The sequence below is a fragment of the Anolis sagrei genome, chromosome 3, assembly GCF_037176765.1.
Source record: "Anolis sagrei isolate rAnoSag1 chromosome 3, rAnoSag1.mat, whole genome shotgun sequence".
Classification (NCBI taxonomy): Eukaryota; Metazoa; Chordata; class Lepidosauria; order Squamata; family Dactyloidae; genus Anolis; species Anolis sagrei.
Genome location: NC_090023.1, coordinates 197,650,487 through 197,668,718, shown reverse-complemented (window position 1 = coordinate 197,668,718; position 18,232 = coordinate 197,650,487). Strand labels below are relative to the sequence as shown.

The 18,232-nt window shown below is 38.6% G+C and overlaps 1 protein-coding gene across 1 annotated transcript in view; it reads right to left on the bottom strand.

The window, feature by feature from the left end:
* Nucleotides 1-18,232, bottom strand: part of FAM53B (family with sequence similarity 53 member B) — a 165,441-nt gene that overhangs the window by 93,002 nt on the left and 54,207 nt on the right. Inside the window, exons 3-4 of the mRNA XM_060768601.2 lie at nt 16,350-16,585; nt 9,099-9,153 (exon numbers count right to left, since the gene is read on the bottom strand). Coding sequence (XP_060624584.2) covers nt 9,099-9,153; nt 16,350-16,418 — 124 coding nt within the window. The 5' untranslated portion in view covers nt 16,419-16,585. The remainder of the gene's footprint in view (nt 1-9,098; nt 9,154-16,349; nt 16,586-18,232) is intronic.

Genomic DNA, 18,232 nt, shown 5'->3' with positions numbered 1-18,232 from the left:
GGTATAAACCAGTACACATGGTCCCAGTGGTAATTGGCACACTGGGTGCCGTGCCAAAAGATCTCTGCCGGCATATGGAAACAATAAACACTGACAATATCAACTGCAAAAGGCCACTTTACTTGGATCTGTGTACATCATTCAAAAATACATCACACAGTCCTAGATGCTTGGGAAGTGTTCAACTTGTGATTCTGTGATACAAAATCCAGCATATAGATCCCGTTTGCTGTGACATACTGTGTTTTTGTGCCAGTAGAATAATAATAACTTTATTCTTATATCCTGCCACCATATCCCCAAAGGGACTCAGGGTGGCTTACACACAGCATGAAAGTGCCCAAAAACAGAGCATAAAATAAAACACAATATAAAATACAATTCAATAAAACAATAAGTAAATAAAACAACAATTTAAAACTCATTTAAAACAGCGCTCATCTGGCAGTAAGCAACTGTAAACATGACCCAGCAATCCAAGAAATGTTCTCAGCAAGAATAGCTTATCATTGTTATCATTGTTATGGTAGCAAAAAGCCAATGATTTAACTTTCATGTTGCATTTTTGCTACCCTGACTAGAGAGGCATCAATGGATTTTTTAAAAAAATTCAGAGATCAAAATGTTGGTAGTTTCCATTTCAGATTTGAAGTCATTCCATATCTGACTCCAAACTGAGATGGATTCAATGAACTTTATACCCAGTGAACTTTATACCATTCTGTAATAGGCATGTTTGGTAGGACAAGGAGAGAAGAACTTCCTGGTGACAGCTTCCAAGCCACAGGAAGCTATACTGGCAAACAAAAATCTGTTTTATTTTCAACAATGGACTGGCTGTTGCATCTCCTAAAACTGATATGTCAGTGTTTTTAGAATAATATTTCCACATTAACATTTATCTATTTGTGCTATGAAGTTTCATAACATATAATTCTAAAGCAGAGGTTCTTAACCTGTGGGCCACGGACCACCAGTGGGCGTGAGGACGAAAATCTGGTCCACAAGCCTCCTTCTTCTTTATTTTTTTTAAATTTTATTTCCGCTCCTTTTGTGCCACGTACCTCTCCTTCCCTGTCGCTGACCAGGCATATGTTCTGTATCAGAAACTAAAGCTGGTTTATCCAATGCAGTTTTCTGAATCAGCACCCCAAACCAAATCTAAAGCTGACCAAAAACTGATTTGTAACCCTTTGGGTACTAATGTTGGAGAGTGGTCCCTGGTCAAAAAAGGTTGGAAACCACTGTTCTAAAGCTAACCAGTTCCACAAAATTCTTACTGGTATGAAATTTACTAGTCCTCATATTGTAGATTAAGAAGTGAAACCAATGTTTCTATTTACTGTCTACTGAGGGATTAGTATTGCTTTTCTTACTTCTTCTCACTTTGTTCTTCAGATGAAGAACACACTGCGAAAACAAACAAAAATACACTGCCTAAACATCGTTAAACCACATACTCTCTGTGATCCTCCTATCAATTCTTTTATATTCCTTCTGACTGGAGAAACATAATATAGACTATAATATAGGATAGAGCAGAAATTCTGTTCCATTACAGGAACAATTTCTACGTGCACAATTCAAGGCCTACTCAAGCAAGGCATATAAAATTGTTATTGTTAGAGTATGAATCATAGCAATACATATTTCATCTTCTATCCTTTTCAAGGAAACCAAAGATCAAGAACAACCTTCTCTTTTATTACCACTATCATTACAAGTATAGGCTTTGAAAAACCCTTAGGTAATTCTACTACTCCCTCCAGGTGTAGGCTACCACAGCTCAATTGAATGAAGATTAATGCCTTTATTTAAAAAAACAGAATTGTTTAAAACATTTTTCAAGATATAAATCTTGAATATCAACTAGTAAAGACTGCAATTTTATGCAAACGTGCAAGGCAGCAAGCTTCACCTACATTGCTGCGGTTTTTCTTTAACAGAAGTGTAGCCAGAAATTTGAAAAATATTGAAATAACTCTCAGTTTCTTCCAAAATATTATATTTGTTTCCATAGCAAAATCTATGTGTCAAACAGATTGTAATTATAGATGACCACTGAATGCAAATGGATCTGTCCATCCATCCACACACGCATTCTGCATATATGTCTATAGATGGATATTTAGTTTTATATCTGTATCTTGTTTTAGACCAGGAAAGCCTGATCCCAGAAAGTGAACTGCTAGACAATCCCTGGATGGTCAGCAAAAGATTGTGAATTAAAACTGTTTTAGTAGAATAACAAAATTCCCATCTAAGTCAGGTGGCTAAAATAAGGGAGGCTTAGAGGTTGGTAAAGATTGTATTCAATTCTGATGCTGAAAACAGCCTCAGTGTACTCAAAAGTCTGGTGTTATTTACTTCTCTGCTCTTTTCTTTAGTTCAACACATACTGTATTTGCATCTGGCTCTGGTTGATGGATCTTGTGCTTTCAATAAAAAAGTAGATCCAACAAACTCAAAGACTTCTCAACCCAATGTTTTAGAGGAGAAAATATGCCCAAAAGATAAGACTGGTATTAAAGTGACCCAGGGATTTTAATAACATACTGAAAGCCTAAATAATTGATGACAATACTTCGGTACTAGTCAAAAGTAAACGAGGAGACATAACTTGACTATGGTTTTGCAACCTAGAATCTGTTAACAATGTCTCTTACAAGAGAAAAATCCCAAAATTATAGAACCATAGCACTGAAAGGGGCCCAATGGACCATCAGGTGCAAGCAGGACCTCCAGCTACAGCATTCCCAGCAGGTAGGTGTTCTTAAAGATATCCAGAAAAGAAGACCTCACCACCTCTCTAATTGGTCCCACTGGTGATCAACAATCACTGACAAGATGTTTCTTCTAATGTTCAACTGAAATTGACCCTGCTGTAACTTAAAACCATTAGAGTTAGATCTCTCCTCTGGGGCGGCAGAGAACAAGCTTGCACCCCCCCCCCCCTTTCAGGTCAGACCTTTACTCATGTCACCCCTCGGCCATCTCTTCACCAAGGTGAACATGCCCAGATCCTTCAATAACAATGCTAAGACCCTTTTCACATGTAGTACTACTGAACCGATCTATATCAATATATTTGATTTCTGTGGCCTAAATATAGAAGTTTGCATTTGCCTCTCTTTCATTTCATTTCACAGGCTTCAGCCCAGTTTTCTAATTTATCAAAGTCCTTTTGAATTCTCTTCCTATCTTCCAACTCATTGTTTACCTCTCTCAGCTTTGAGCCATTTGTAAATTTGACGAGGATTCCCTCTACCTCAGTGGTACTCGACCCGGGGTCCCCAGGTGTTTTTGGCCTTCAACTCCCAGAAATCCCAACAGCTGGTGAACTGGCTGGGATTTCTGGGAGTTGTAGGCCAACAACATCTGGGGACCCCAGGTTGAAAACCACTGTTCTACCTCATTGTCTAAATCATTGGTAAAACATTGAAGAATGTCAGTCCTAGGACAGAACCATGTGAGCACACTACTTGAGACTTCCTTCCAGTTAGAAGCAAATCCATGGATGAAAATTCTTTGAGCACAGTTTTCCAAACAAACATGGAGCCTTTCAATATTCAGTCAATTTGCTAATCAGAAAATGCTTTGCTGGAATCTAAATAAATGACATCCAAAACATTCCTGCCATCTACTAAACTAGTATCCCGATAAAAAAAGATATGAGGTTAATTTAATCAGATTTGTTCTTGGCAAACTAATGCTAATTCCTACTAATAATTGTATTGTCATCAAGATACTAACAGACTCCTGTATAATCCGTTTTAATATGTTCCCTGGTACTGAGATCAAGATGAATTAACTCTACTGTAGTTTCCTGGATTTTCTGTTTTGGTTTTGTGAAGAGAGGGACAACGTTTCCCTATCTCCATTCCTCTAGCTAAGTTGTTCTCAACCTTTGGGTCCCCAGATGTTTTGCCTTTTAACTCCAAGGAATCCTAACAACTGGTAAACTGGCTGGGATTTCTGGGAGGTCAAAACACCTGGGGACCCACAGGTTGAGAATCACTGCAGTCTAGAATATTACTCATTCTCCTGGTTTTCTCAAAATGATGACAAGTACTCCTTTGCATACATCAGCAGGCATCTTTGATACTCTGGCATGCAGGTCATCTGACCTTGCAGACTTGAACTCATCTAAGTTAACTAAATAAGCACTAGTAGATGGTTTTAAAAGCATCTTTAAATATATCTGACAAATTCGGACTGCAGAAATGATCCTCCATCTTACTTTCTATCTGCTATATTCACAAGCAAGCATGTGAACTACTATTCACACTTTCCCCACAGGAAATCCTCGGGGTGAGAGAAAAGTACAGGAATTTTAAATAAGGCGTTGGTGCGCTTGAGATAAAGAGTTTCTGCACATGTATTTGGCCTGTCTAGCCCCCTCCCTGAGGCAACATGGCATAGCTGGCAAGGTCAAATAAGGTTTTCTGGCACCTTATGAACAAGAAGCTGGGTATCAGTGATACTTCCAAATTGCCTCAAGTCTATCCTATATACAGTAACTTAAGAGTGCAGCCTATCCTTCTACCATCCTAATAGTCTTACGTAACGACTTTTTCAAAAACTCTGCTCTTTGCTGCCTGGATAGATGAGGTTTATTAATTCCTACTTTCAGTAAAAATCTACTTTCAGTAAAAAATCAAATGGATAACACCGTTATTATATTCCAGAAACTTCATTTTTGTGGATGCCAGAAAATATATAGAATTGGTTGAGACTCAATGAGACAATCATTGAAAAATTATAGCAAAATGTGCTGCAGGATGTTGAGCAAAAACCAAGTTTTTGCAGTTTAATAAAACCTTTCCGTGTTTTTATGATAGAACCTATTAGGAAAGGACATTTATAACCCAGGAACAAAAATCACGTTACATAGTGTCATTAGTTCTCAAGACAATCTGCCTATCCTTACTTAAGGGACAAGGAAGCAAATCAAACACTCTCTCTCTCTCTCACTCTCTCTCTCTCTTTCTTTCTATCTATCTCTCTCTCATTCCCTCCCTTTCTCTCTTTTGAATCCAAAGATGCCCCATACCAGTGGCCACACTCCAAATCCAAAACATGACATATTTGCCTCTGTCTTTTGCAAAAGAAAGAACGGGACAAATTGCTTATTGACTAGCAGTTTGGAAAATACTGTGGCTTTCAGCAGCAAGTATTTGGGTGAATGGGAAAGATGCCTAAAATAATAAAGGAAGACAAAAGAGAATGTCAAAAGGAATTGCTCTTCTTGATTGGGCATGGAAAAGTAAATTGCATAGCAGTTCAGCAAACAATTTTACTTTTCCTTGGAAAAGGCTGTGGAAAATTCTTTAGTAAAAGTAACTTCTTCTACAACCCACTGCAACACCCCTGAAAAGTAATTAATGGATTACTATTAGTACACACTTGGAAACTCATGATATTTATTGCCTTGCCTGTTGCTTTTGTTACTCTTGGTTTAACTTTTTTGAGAAAAATTCATCTAAGTAAGAAAATGGACCAAAATATAGAAAATTCCCTAAAATGCCCTAGGACAGTATTGTTAAGACACTTCAGGAACACCTCAGCAAGCAAGAATCCAAAAGTGGCAGGTTAAAATCAGTGGCTGAGATCGGATGAGAAACTTTGGGCAAACAGAAGACTGTATGACCTGAAAGTCGCTGAACAGGCTGTGCTCTGGCACCACAAGATGCAGAGCTAACCTTACGAAATGGGGCTACAAAGTGGAGTCCACGACATGCGACTACAATACAACCTGAGCCCTACCACATGCACAATGGAGGACCTTCTCACAGTGACACCAGAGGCACTCCAAGTGGCTGGCTTCTGGTCAAAGGAAATTTAGCATAATGAAGGATTACCAAGCCAATTAGATTTGACGCTGATGACTCTGACAGTTTTAAATTGTGTATTTTAATATTGAGATAAATGTTTTTAATGTTTATGTATGTGTATATGAATTTGTGTTTTAAGGTTCTTTTGAAAATAAATTTGTCAATAACAATACACAGTTTGTGAATCTTTTTACAAGTCTCTGAATCCAAAGCTTCTTGATTTAAGTAAAGTTTGTCCACGGCAACACAGAGTTTATCAGTCCTTTTTTTCAAAATCATACTTTGTCAAGCACAGTTTATCAGTCCTTTTTCAAAATCACAGTTCGTCAACCACAACTGGCTTAGACTATATGTAGTCTTCTTCAGGTGGTATTAATAAGTTTTTTTAAGGTGGACAATTCTTCAAGTAAGATAAACAATGATGAGGACCTAAAGGGAACACAAAGGAGCAATGTCCTTCCTACCACAGAAAAATAATGTGTCACAGATAATGCCATTACTTGCAATATATTACTTTCTAACAGCTCAACCTTGGAAAACAGGATAATTCAGCATGTAAAGACTAGTATTAGTGCAGAACCAGCATCTGTAGAGCTCTTATGGAACGTTAGTCACAAATAAGCTTGTTAGGCTTGAGCCCATTATATTCGTTTGCTTCTTATCTCACTTTTTACAGGTGCTGTAAACAGCCCACTTATAGACTCTGAAGCCTCCAGCTTTCATTCAGGATAAAAACACAGATAAATGAGTGTGTGTGTTTGTGTATGAGAGAGAGAGAGAGAGAGAGAGAGAGAGAGAGAGACCTTGCAATTTTGTGCTCTCTCATTCTGTATGAGAATTACTCCCTCGCTCCCCACTGCCAAGGTGACTTCCCTATCTGGAAGCTTGAGAAATGTCCCCACTCTTGCAATCACTCAGCCCCCATTAATACTAATGAGGGCAATGCCTTTGAATGGTGGGAACAAGATCTTTGTTTGTAAAGTACCAGTTTTTTGTAACAGAATAGTTTGCCGCAAACCCTACCAAACATTTTAATTGGGTCTGGAGGTCATTGCCCAGACACATAAGAAACTCAGGAATACAATGCAGTGCTAGATCATTCAAAACTGCCAGCCCTTCAAGAGTAACCAGCAGCATTACAAACTCCATAAAGTTCAATAGCATATCTATTCAGAGGGCTGGCAGCTTTTATGTCAGTATCATTTTAAATTTAACAACAGTACAAGAATGCAATTAGACTGTGCTCAAGCTGCCTATTTTTTTGATTTAAAGCAATGTTTCTCAACCTTCCTAATGCCACGACCCCTTAATGCAGTTCCTCATGTTGTGGTGACCCCCACCATAAAATTATTTTCGTTGTTACTTCATAACTGTAATTTTGCTACTGTTATGAATTGTAATTTAAATATCAGATTTGCAGGATGTACAGTGTTCTCTCGCTACTTCGCAGTTCGCTTTTAGGGATTCGATGTTTCGCGTTTTTCAAAAAATATTAATTTAAAATATATATTGCTGTAGTTTCGCTGTTTCGCGGGTTTTTGCCGCCACCGCTTTCCAAGATGCTTTCCCTCCTCAGTCCTCCCTCCCTTCGTACAGCCTTGAAGGGCCTTTCCCTCCTTCCCTTCACTTTATTTTAAGTTTATAAAGACTTAAAATAGTGCATAACTACTAAAATTATATATAAATAATAAAATAAATATACTGCCCCTACATTGCGGTTTTTTCACTTATTGCGGGAGACCCTGAAATGTAACCCCTGCAATAAGTGAGGGAACACTGTATTTTCATTCACTAGACCAAATTTGGCACAAATACCCAATGCACCCAAATCTGAATACTGGTGGGGTTGGGGGGGGGGGGTGGATTTTGTCATTTGGGAGTTGTAGTTGCTGGGATTTATAGTTCACCTACAATCAAAGAGCATTCTGAACTCCACCAACGATGTAATTGAACCAAATTTGGCACACACACACAACTCTCATGAACAACAAAAAATACTGGGTTTGGTGGGCATTGACCTTGAGTTTTGGAGTTGTAGTTCGTCTACATCCAGAGAGCACTGTGAACTCAAAACAATGATGGATCTGGACCAAAGTTGGCATGAATACTCAGTATGCTCAAATGTGAACACTGGAGTAGTTTGGGGAAAATAGACTTGACATTTGGGAGTTGTAGTTGCTGGGATTTATAGTTCACCTACACCTTGAAACCCTACAATGAAAGAGCATTCTGAACCCCACCAACGACAGAATTGGGCCAAACTTCCCACACAGAACCCCCATGTCTTGAAGGGACTTGCTGGCACAAACCTTTCTCCAGCTTCACACGCTCTCCCTGGCCTGCACGTGCACACCACCCTGCTATGCGCCGAGAATGCCTGCTCTCCCCTCCCCACTTGGAGTCTCAGAAATAGCTCTCACCTTGGCTGAGAGGCCAGCCAATAACAGCGGAGGAGGGCTTTTGGTGGGAGGATTCGCCGTCTGTTTCCAAAAAGGAAGAGAAGGACAGGCGGAGAGATCTTCAGCTTTCTCTGCCAAGGGGGTTCCGAAGACCCCCTTGCAACCCCCCACCCAGGGGTTGAGAACCACTGATTTAAAGACTAGGAAGTAGCATTCAATTTCGCCTTATAGATTACTGTAAAAATTGCAAAAGTGTTTCCATGAACAAAAAAATGCTGCTACTGCGAACCTGAAATATTCAGCAACACAAAACCAAGACTTGCAGCAAGCAAAGAACAGCACAAGGCAAAGTTTATTCCACACCTGTGAGTAACTGGAGCTAGACTATCTAGTATCGCTAAATGTAAAGTTTGGATATACCAGATGTGCCATTTAGCTGATTTTTCAAGATACAGAACTGCTTTGCGTGGATTCTGTTTCCTGTCAATTGCCTCAATTACGTACATCTGGTTTAGACTGGAATGAGAACAGATGATTTACTAGTTTCTACAATACTTGAGATGAAGCCAAGGTCAGAAGAGTTTGACATGGAGGGCAGACAGTTGGAAATTTACACACAGAGAGCTCATCAGCTGAGTGCCATATAGTGTAACATAAAGCAGATCAGCTGCCATCTATATGGAATTCACAGAAAATTACACGAGAAAGAACGATATGATTATCTCCGTTTGCAGAGAGAGAGAAGGAGAAAGCAAAGAAGGTGAGGTATGTTTCTAATAAAATACATTAATGGCTTCATCTTCGATAATGCAATGTCAATAGACAGTTAATACCATTAAGAGGGGCAGGAGTTTTTCCTACTCACCCATAATTCCACAAGAAAAGAGAGTGGGTCCTTGACTCATCTTCTTTGGAGTGTGCTGAAAACAAAGAGGAAAGAGTATTCACTGATCTTTCAGAACGGATGCCGAAATCCAAGGATGTGTGTTGTAATACCTTCATGCCAAATACCATTCAACATCTGGACAGCACTCATAGGTTAACAAAGAGCACACAGTACAAGCCAAATTGGAAAGTCCCTTCTTTCCTTATAGTTTCCAATGTCGTAATTGGAGTTTTATTCCTTCTTCAGATTTACATAAAACAACAATAACAAATGGAAATTACAATAACTTTTGTTGTTTTTACTTCCCATCTCCAGTTACCCTCATAATAACCCAGGATTCTGTTTGTTAAACACATTACTTAATTCTTCATTAAGAGTACGATGTGTACAGGCATACATATGTGTGTGTGTGTACAGGCAGTCCAGAAGTTACAAACATCTAACTTACAAATGGTTCTGGCCCACCTTACCCATCCAAACGTATCTCCCCCTATGAACCATCTCAGAGATTGAGAGCATCTGGAGAGGCCCTGCTCTCGCTCCCACCTCCTTCACAGGTGTGGTTGGTGCGGATATTAATATAGTAAATAAATAAATAATAAATAAACTTACAAATGACTCATAGTTAAGAATGAGGGTGAGACAACAGGAAGTGAGAGAAATCTGCCTCTAGGAAAGGAAATTCACTCCTGGATGAGACATCTCAACCGATTGCTTTACCACCTATCTTTGTTTCTACAACAAGTCAAATATTTGAAAATCCAATTATCACAGGGACAGTAAGTGAGGTGAAATCTTCTGAACAGGGCACAGGCAACAAAACAAACACCACAGGGGTGTTAACCCTTCTATGTGCTATCCAAAGCATTAAAATACTTTTTTTTGGCTGAAGTTTCACTTAAAAATGTACCTGTTCCAACTTATGTACAAATTAAAGTTAAGAACAAACCTACAGAACCTATTTTGTTCGTAATTTTGGGACTGCCTGTACATATGGATGTGAGATGGAGACAGGCACTGGCAGTAGCAGTTGATGTCAGAAAGACAATAATACGTTCCTCCAGCTGGGGAAATGATGCTATTTCTGTATGGTGTTTGAAGACTATATCAAGATGCTTCCAAATAGTGTCTTGGTTAATCACATCTATTAAGCTATTAGTGAGAGGCTTCCCCATTCTTCCATCTTTCTGAAACAACATGTCACTTTTCAGGTGACACAGGCACATGGATATTTACCAAGAGCCAATATAACTACAAAGACAAACATTTTTAGAACTACTGCTCACAAAAATAAAATGAAAACACATTACTACATAGGGTGGAAACTGCATTTTTTATTATATCCAGTAGGGCTGGGCGGTTTCGTTTCGTTAATTCATAATTCGTTAAAAATTCGTTATTTTTTTTAATAACGAAGTGATAACAAACCATTCTGGAGCAGCTTAAAAACAAAACGAATTTTTAAATTCGTTTCGTAAATGCTTCGGATTCGTTATGTATTCGTTTCGTTATCGGTTTGAGGTCGTTTCATTATTATTTCCGCATGTCTGGGGCAAGTTTTATAGTTGTTTTTTGTTTAATTAGTGAAAAAAAATTATAATATCACACCAACAGTCAACAACAGAGGGAGAGGGAAGCTTCAAAAGTTCCCCCTGTAGCATTTGGAGGTTTTTTAGCGTATTGCGCAGTCGCGTCCGCCATTAACAAATCGATTCGTTATTGTTTCGTATTTGTTTCGTTAATGTTTCGTAATTTTTTAAAACATTTACGAAATTTCGTAAATATCGAACTTTTTAAAAGAAAAATTTCGGAATTCTTTTAAATATCGAAACGCAAAAACCCCCAAAAAACGAATTGATTTTAGAAACAAATTTTTCCGTTGTTACCCAGGTCTAATATCCAGTCATTGAAACCATTTTGGAACAATCAAATGTAAGAGCATTCTTCACATCTCTTCCTGTTTTCTTATGCTTATGCATTTTTAAATTTGTTCTTCTATTTGTATATTAATAAAAGTTATTTGAAAGATAAAAACTTACATCCAAGAAAAAGAAATAAGGAAGTGACAAACATTTTGAACCTAAATTTGTGCCAATATTAACTGCAATTAACATTTCATAAGGTTTCATAAGGGTTATAAAATTAGGAAGTAAAGAAGAATCTAAGTCAGCCCCACAGTTGTCTTCTTTATTACAAGCAAAGGTTTTGATTTCTTTAAGAATAGGAAGGTGTCTTTCTCTCGATCTCCTCAAGCCCTGCTAAACATCCTTCAGGATTATCTACACCAGGGGTCCCCAAACTAAGGTTGGATGTGGCCCTCCAAGAACATTTACCCACTCCTATCTAAACTTTAGATGTACGGTTGCCCTAAGTCTGAAACGACTTGAAGACGCACAATCACAACAACAATCCTAATTAACTTTACTGTCTCATCAGTCAAAAACAGGCCCATACTTCCCATTGAAATACTAGTAAGTTTATGTTGGTTAAAACTGTTATTTTTCAATATCGTGTTGTTCTTTCATACACTACAATAAGATTTGAGCATTGGGCATAGGAATTCGTTTTTTTCAAATTATATTCTGCCCCCTGCAACAGTCTGAGGGACGGTGAACAGGGCCCTCTGCTTTAAAAGTTTGAGGACACCTCATCTATACTAATATTCCAGTTTGGTAAAAGCAAAAATGAGAGAGACTACATAATAATAATGCAAATACAGGCAAAACATTTGCCACTCGAGTTCTATTCTAAAAATACATCTTTCATATCTGATTTATTAAAAAGGAAGAAGCTCCAAATGTTAGATCTGAAAAGTAAGCTGAAAATAAAACAGTGGTATAAACAGGGACATAAGTCATTCCCACTAACACTAATAACTGAAATAATGTAATCAGCTAAAATATCATTGATATGATAATTATTTGAAATTTTAAAATCAAAACAGGCCTTGGAGTTTACACAGAATGTCAGGGAAGCTGTCATCATAGCCCCCAAGAGAAGCATTTAGTTATCAGAACCTTTGCTGTCAATTTGGAGTTCTTATTTCAGATTCTCTTTCCCTTAGAAAGTGGAATTTCTTCCCCAATGGACCTAGAATTCATAATATAACCGTTACCTAGGGATGATGGAAATTCAACACAACTGAAATTGTCAGTTTGGGGAAGGGTGTCCCAAAGCATGGAATCTTACTTTACAATCTGTTTAATTATTACCCCTTAATAATTATCCCTTTTTAACTTGGCCCAGCTCGCTGTGCACATTTCATTTTTTCCCCCTTCTATTTGTTTCCTGTAATTTGATTTTGTATTAATTTGTCTGTTCACTTTTCATTTGATGCATTATTTGCTGTATGTATTTTATTTTATTTGATATGATTGTTCGGGCTTGGCCCCATATTAGCCGCCCCAAGTGCCCATTGCTGAGATGGTGGCGGGGTATAAATAAATTATGATTATGATTATTGACACAAAAACAGTATGTCACAGCAAACAAGATCTATATGCTGGATTTTGTATTAAAAAAAATTACAAGTTGAACACTTCCCAAGCGTCTAGGACTGTGTGATGTATTTTCGAATAATGCGCACAGATCCAAGTAAGGTGGCCTTTTGCAGTTGACAGATCATGATTTTGTCTATGTTTATTGTTTCCAAATGCTGGCTGAGATCTTTTGGCACGGCACCCAGTGTGCCAATGACCACTTGGACCACCTGTACTGGTTTATGCCAGAGCCTTTGCTGTTCTATTTTGAGGTCTTGATAGCAACTGAGTTTTTACTGTTGTTTTTCCTCAATGCTGCTGTTACCTGTATGGTGATATCAATAATCCAGACTTTTTTCTTTTCCACAATCGTGATGCCTGGTGTATTGTGTTCCAAAACTTTGTCAGTCTGGATTCAAAAGTCCTGCAGTATTTTTGCATATTCATTTTCCACGACCTTTGCGGGTTTATGATCCCACCAATTCTTTACTGCTGGCAGGTGGTACTTGTGACATAAGTTCCAGTGAATCATCTGAGCCACAGAGTTGTGTCTTTGTTTGTAGTCCATCTGTGATATTTTCTTGCGACAGCTAAGGATATAGTCCATGCTTTCATCAGCTTTCTTGCACAGTCTGCATTTTGGATTTTTTTATCCTTGCTCCTAGGCTGCAAGAATCAGACCTTCTGTCTCTTTCTTCAGTGTTCCATTCGTGAGCCATAACCAGGTCTTCTCCTTGTCAACGTTTCCCTCAATTTTGTTAAGGAACTGCCCATGCAATGCTTTGTTGTGCCAGCTGTCAGCTCTGGTTTAGAGTGTAGTTTTCTTGTACTGACTCTTTGTTTGCTGTGCTTTGAGAAGTTTCTGATTATTGACTTCAATTAAAGCAGGTTTTTTAATTGAAGAACATATTCTGCCAGGGTGTGTTTTAATTCTTCGACTGTTTGTTTTACTTGTAAGAGTCCTCTGCCACCAGACTTTCTAGGCAGATAGAGCCAGTCAACATCACTGCAAGAATGTAGTAAATTATGAATGGTCATGAGTTTTCTTGTTTTTCTGTCCAAATTGTCCAGTTATTATTATTATGTTTTGAAACTAAACAGCATCTCTCTTCTCTTCTTTCTGCCCCTCTTTGATCGCTGACATGTACAGTTATGACTTACTCATCTGATGCCTTGTTAAATGTTAACAAAAGGAGTGATATTAAAAAGTTATCAAGGAATGAGACATTAATTTCAGCTAGAAGACACTGACTCACTGCAGCAATTAATGGATTTGTGAGTGAATCAGTCAATGGAAAATTCGTAGTCTAAAAAGTTTTGATTGCCTCTGAGCATTCGCAGAACATTTTACTGTGCTATGGGTAGGATTTAGCTTTGTATATTTTGGTCTCCAAGCTCCATCCTTACAAGATTTCTCAAAAAGTCCAATCCACTGAAAAACTAAAGTGGGTGAAAAGCAGAATTGGAGGGCTCAGAGAAGAAGAGAGAGAACGATATTTGTAGTGAGGAGAACCTCCTAATTAAATATTAATATGCCTAGATCTGTGTATGCAAAATAAACACACTAAAGGATTACTAAGGCAATTGTAATAACCTACGGAAACCAAAATAAAACCAACTGAGGAAAAGCTTAAAGAGACTCACATTGTATTTCCCACTCCACCTCCAGAAACACTCCAACTTCTATATAAGTCAGCAAGTGAGAGGGGAATCTACTAGTTTTTCAGCATAAAGGATCTGATATGAAGAAAACAGTCCCCAACTTTTTAACATTCCAGACTATTTTTTTCTTCCTGATCATTCTTGTTCATGTGTTTCTTAATCCCAACTCTTTGAATGCTTCCCAGGCATTCTGGGTTTCCAGGGATTTCTCTAGTTTTCCCACTGCCTAGCCATGGTCCATGTGATGCATTCCCTTTAATCCTAACCCTAATCCTTCTTTTTGTAAAGCCTTTATGTCTTAATGACTTCATTAGAATGAGTCATCCACTCTACTTAATTCTAATATTCTAAAACTGTATATACTTTATGGCACATAGACATAGGTTACGGTTTATTGTTTTGAGAACATGCTAGAGCAAGCCTCAAATTATGCATTTCCTCCATCTTATGCACATCAGGAAATAACTAATAAACTACTATGACTCGTTGGTAACAAATTGAGAGTTTCTCATTTCACTTAAATGTGGAAAAACCATAGATTCCTCAAAGAGCAATTAGTTACTGGTAATTACATCCAAAATTACAGTCTAAACTTGATTCAATACAATTTGTACTTAACCAATGTGTTTATCATTTCCCAGATGAAACAAGAAATCAGAAGAAAAGCTTCATGATTCCTCTTATTACATGAAGGAGAAGAACAATCGAAACACTCAGGTCGAATGAGGGTCTCTCCATAGTACTGGGTTTATTTATTTATTTATTTATTTGCAATCTTTGTATACCACCCTTCTCAACCCCGAAGGGGACTGTAAAATTACACAATATTTGAATGTGGCCAAAGTTTAAATCTCACTCACACATCAGGTGTTTCATTTGGGACATCATCTTATGAGGTTTTACAACATAATGGTGGAGCATCAATACAGCTCCCATTTGCCCACACATAAGTATATCTTCAGACAAAGTTAACTATCATGGCACACCCAAGCTTTGTCTGGCTTTACTTGGAGGCTATCTAATACCTTCTGTTAAGATTAAGACCCTTAGCAGACAGAGGCACTTTGAGGCAAGGTGAAAAGATAACCAAATTAGTTTACTGAAACAAGATACTGTGATAGTCCACCTGGGACTATCACAGGATAACTTAAAACAATACATTACAAAAGGAGAACTTACTGGTTGCAAACATCTTGCTAGGGTCTTTGAAAGTCTCTTTTGCCTCTGGTGCAAAGCGATGGTTATAAACTGCCTTAATCTTCTTTCCTGTGAAGTTTAAGCTGGTCAAAAGCTTCTGTTGTCCTTTGGACTACTGGCACAAAATACTGCTAAATGCAGCAGCAGAAGGTGCTAAGAATGCCTGTTTGGATTGCTAGGCCTAGGATTCCAGACAATATGCAGGCCTCTATGGCTCTACTACAGAAAGAAGGAAGGGTCCAGCAAAGAGCTCTGTGCAGTGAAATGGAATAAACCAACTTAGACTGGCCTCTGAGGGGTGTTTTAAGCTCCACCCAAAAACGAATACAAAAGGAAGGTTTCTACACTATTGGGAAGGCCTATAAACAGGGGGAACTGAAGCAGAGGAGAAGAAGGCAATACCAAGACGTCACATTCACACTTTTAAAAATGATAGATAACATTGCAGATGTATGTTTTTCTTCCTCAGTCATCACCAAACAGACCCAGCAGAAGGGCAATCAATGATATTTCATTACTTTTACTTTCCAAACTTTTCATGTTGGCAACACAGTTTTTAGGCATGCATCATCTGGTGACATAGTAATTCAGCTTTATTAGCAAACCAAAGGTTAAATCAAATCCTTACAAGAAATATAGACACATACATAAACTGGAATAGCAAAATGTATGGGGACACAACAAATCTCATGAAAATCTTTAATAACATACATTGTGAAGACTTCTGTCATTTCCCATTACGTTAGTACAACACACCTATAGCCGAAAACTAATGTGTTGCAACACACAGTTTGGAAAGCTATGCTGTAAAATAAAAGAACATCCTTACAGATGGTATCATACAGCCCAAAAAAAGAAAAAGCTAAGCTGTTGGTAGGAAATGAACTCTTACCAGCTCAGCTCTGCATGACAGAGAATCAGCACCTTTGTTTTCCAGAGCTGTAGTTAGGATCATCACCATGGTAACAAAGTCATGCGTTGAGGTCCATTCCAGTAGAGGTAAAGATCACAATCAGCCATATTAGGCACAGTCTCTGATTCAGTGCATTTTCCAAGAAAAGGGGTCCAGCAGAGCCAATTCCCATCTGTTTCACAAACTGGATGACTTGACAAAATGGGCTTCCAGCTCTGAAAGAACAAGGGAAACAATGCAAAGATAAGCACATACTATTTGTAAGCAGATCTGTTTTCATCCCATACTAGCTGAGGGAACCTTGTCCCCCACCAAGGTATCCAAAAGTGCAGTGCAGTGACTGGGGTGTCCAAATACGTTGGTGAGAGAAAGAGACAAGCCTATTCCTTCCTACATGAACTGCAGAGGTTCAGGATAGTAAACAGTGGCCCTTTCACATTACACAGTTACAGGACTGTGAATCTCCTTTAACTGCTATGGTAATCTATATAAATAAAAAGGTAATGTTCGTTTGTGCGATTAACATAACACAAAAACCACTGGACAAATTTACACCAAATTTGGGCACAATATACCTATCAGGCCAATGAGTGATCATCACTCATAAAAACACTGAAAAACACAATGAAAGAGACTTTAAAAAGCAAAAAAAAAATGCATTACAACGCATGTGCAAAACCACATATATACACATATACACATACATAAACACACAAAACACAGACTGGGACACAGCAACGCATGGCAGGGGATGGCTAGTATCCTATGAAATCCTTGGTTTGTGGCTTGGAAGAGCACTAGAGTTCTCTGATGAGAAGTCTAGTTGTTGTTCATTCGTTCCGTCGTCTCCAACTCTTCGTGACCTCATGGACCAGCCCACGCCAGAGCTCCCTGTCGGCCGTCACCACCCCCAGCTCCTTCAAGGTCAGTCCAGTCACTTCAAGGATGCCATCCATCCATCTTGCCCTTGGTCGGCCCCTCTTCTAAAAGTCTAGATCCTCCCCTTAAACTGCAAAACCAAGGATTCCAAATGATTTTGCCATGGCAATTAAAGTGGAATCATAAAGCTACAACTGAGTAGTGGGAAAGGATCCTGGGTGGTGACCCCAAGAGATTATTGACAATCCACTGACAAGCAAGGAAGGAAAGAAGAACTTGTTCCCAGCTACACGTGGGAGCTCTTATTACATCAACGTGTCCTTTTACTACAAAGTGACAACTTGGTTAACAAGAGCAGGATTTCTGATAAGAATGTTAATGGGGGAGATGTGTGTCCAGGGTGACACTTATGTGGCTCTGTGATACATGCCACTTCTGGAGGCCATCAGAAGTCAACAATAGAGGACTTGACAAAAAAACAACAACACATAATTAAAAATGAGGATAACTGCACATCTAGGGAATTGAATTCTTTTCTAAAATAAGGAATGCCCCCATAGAAACTCATTTCATATAGGGAGGTGGTTTTCAATGGTACCTTAAGGTTGCCCACACATGCTCTAAGACAGTGGTTCTCAACCTTTGGGTCCCCAGAGGTTTTGGCTTTCAACTCCCAGAAATCCTAACAGCTGATAAACTGGCTGGGATTTCTGGGAATTGTAGGTCACAACACCTGGGGACCCATAGGTTGAGAACCACTGCTCTAAGGGCACATCTACACTGACCAAGTAATGTGGAACCAAAGCAGCAGAGGTGGAAGTGAAGCAAACATGCACCTAATCACATGTAAAGCCCTGGAACTGGGTCCAGTGTTTATACACACAGGAGAGGTCAGGATCTGCGGTATCTGTGGCTTCACAGCTATGGACTATTCAGGGACGGTTTCAACTCCTGTGCAGACAGACACACACAATGTGCATGTA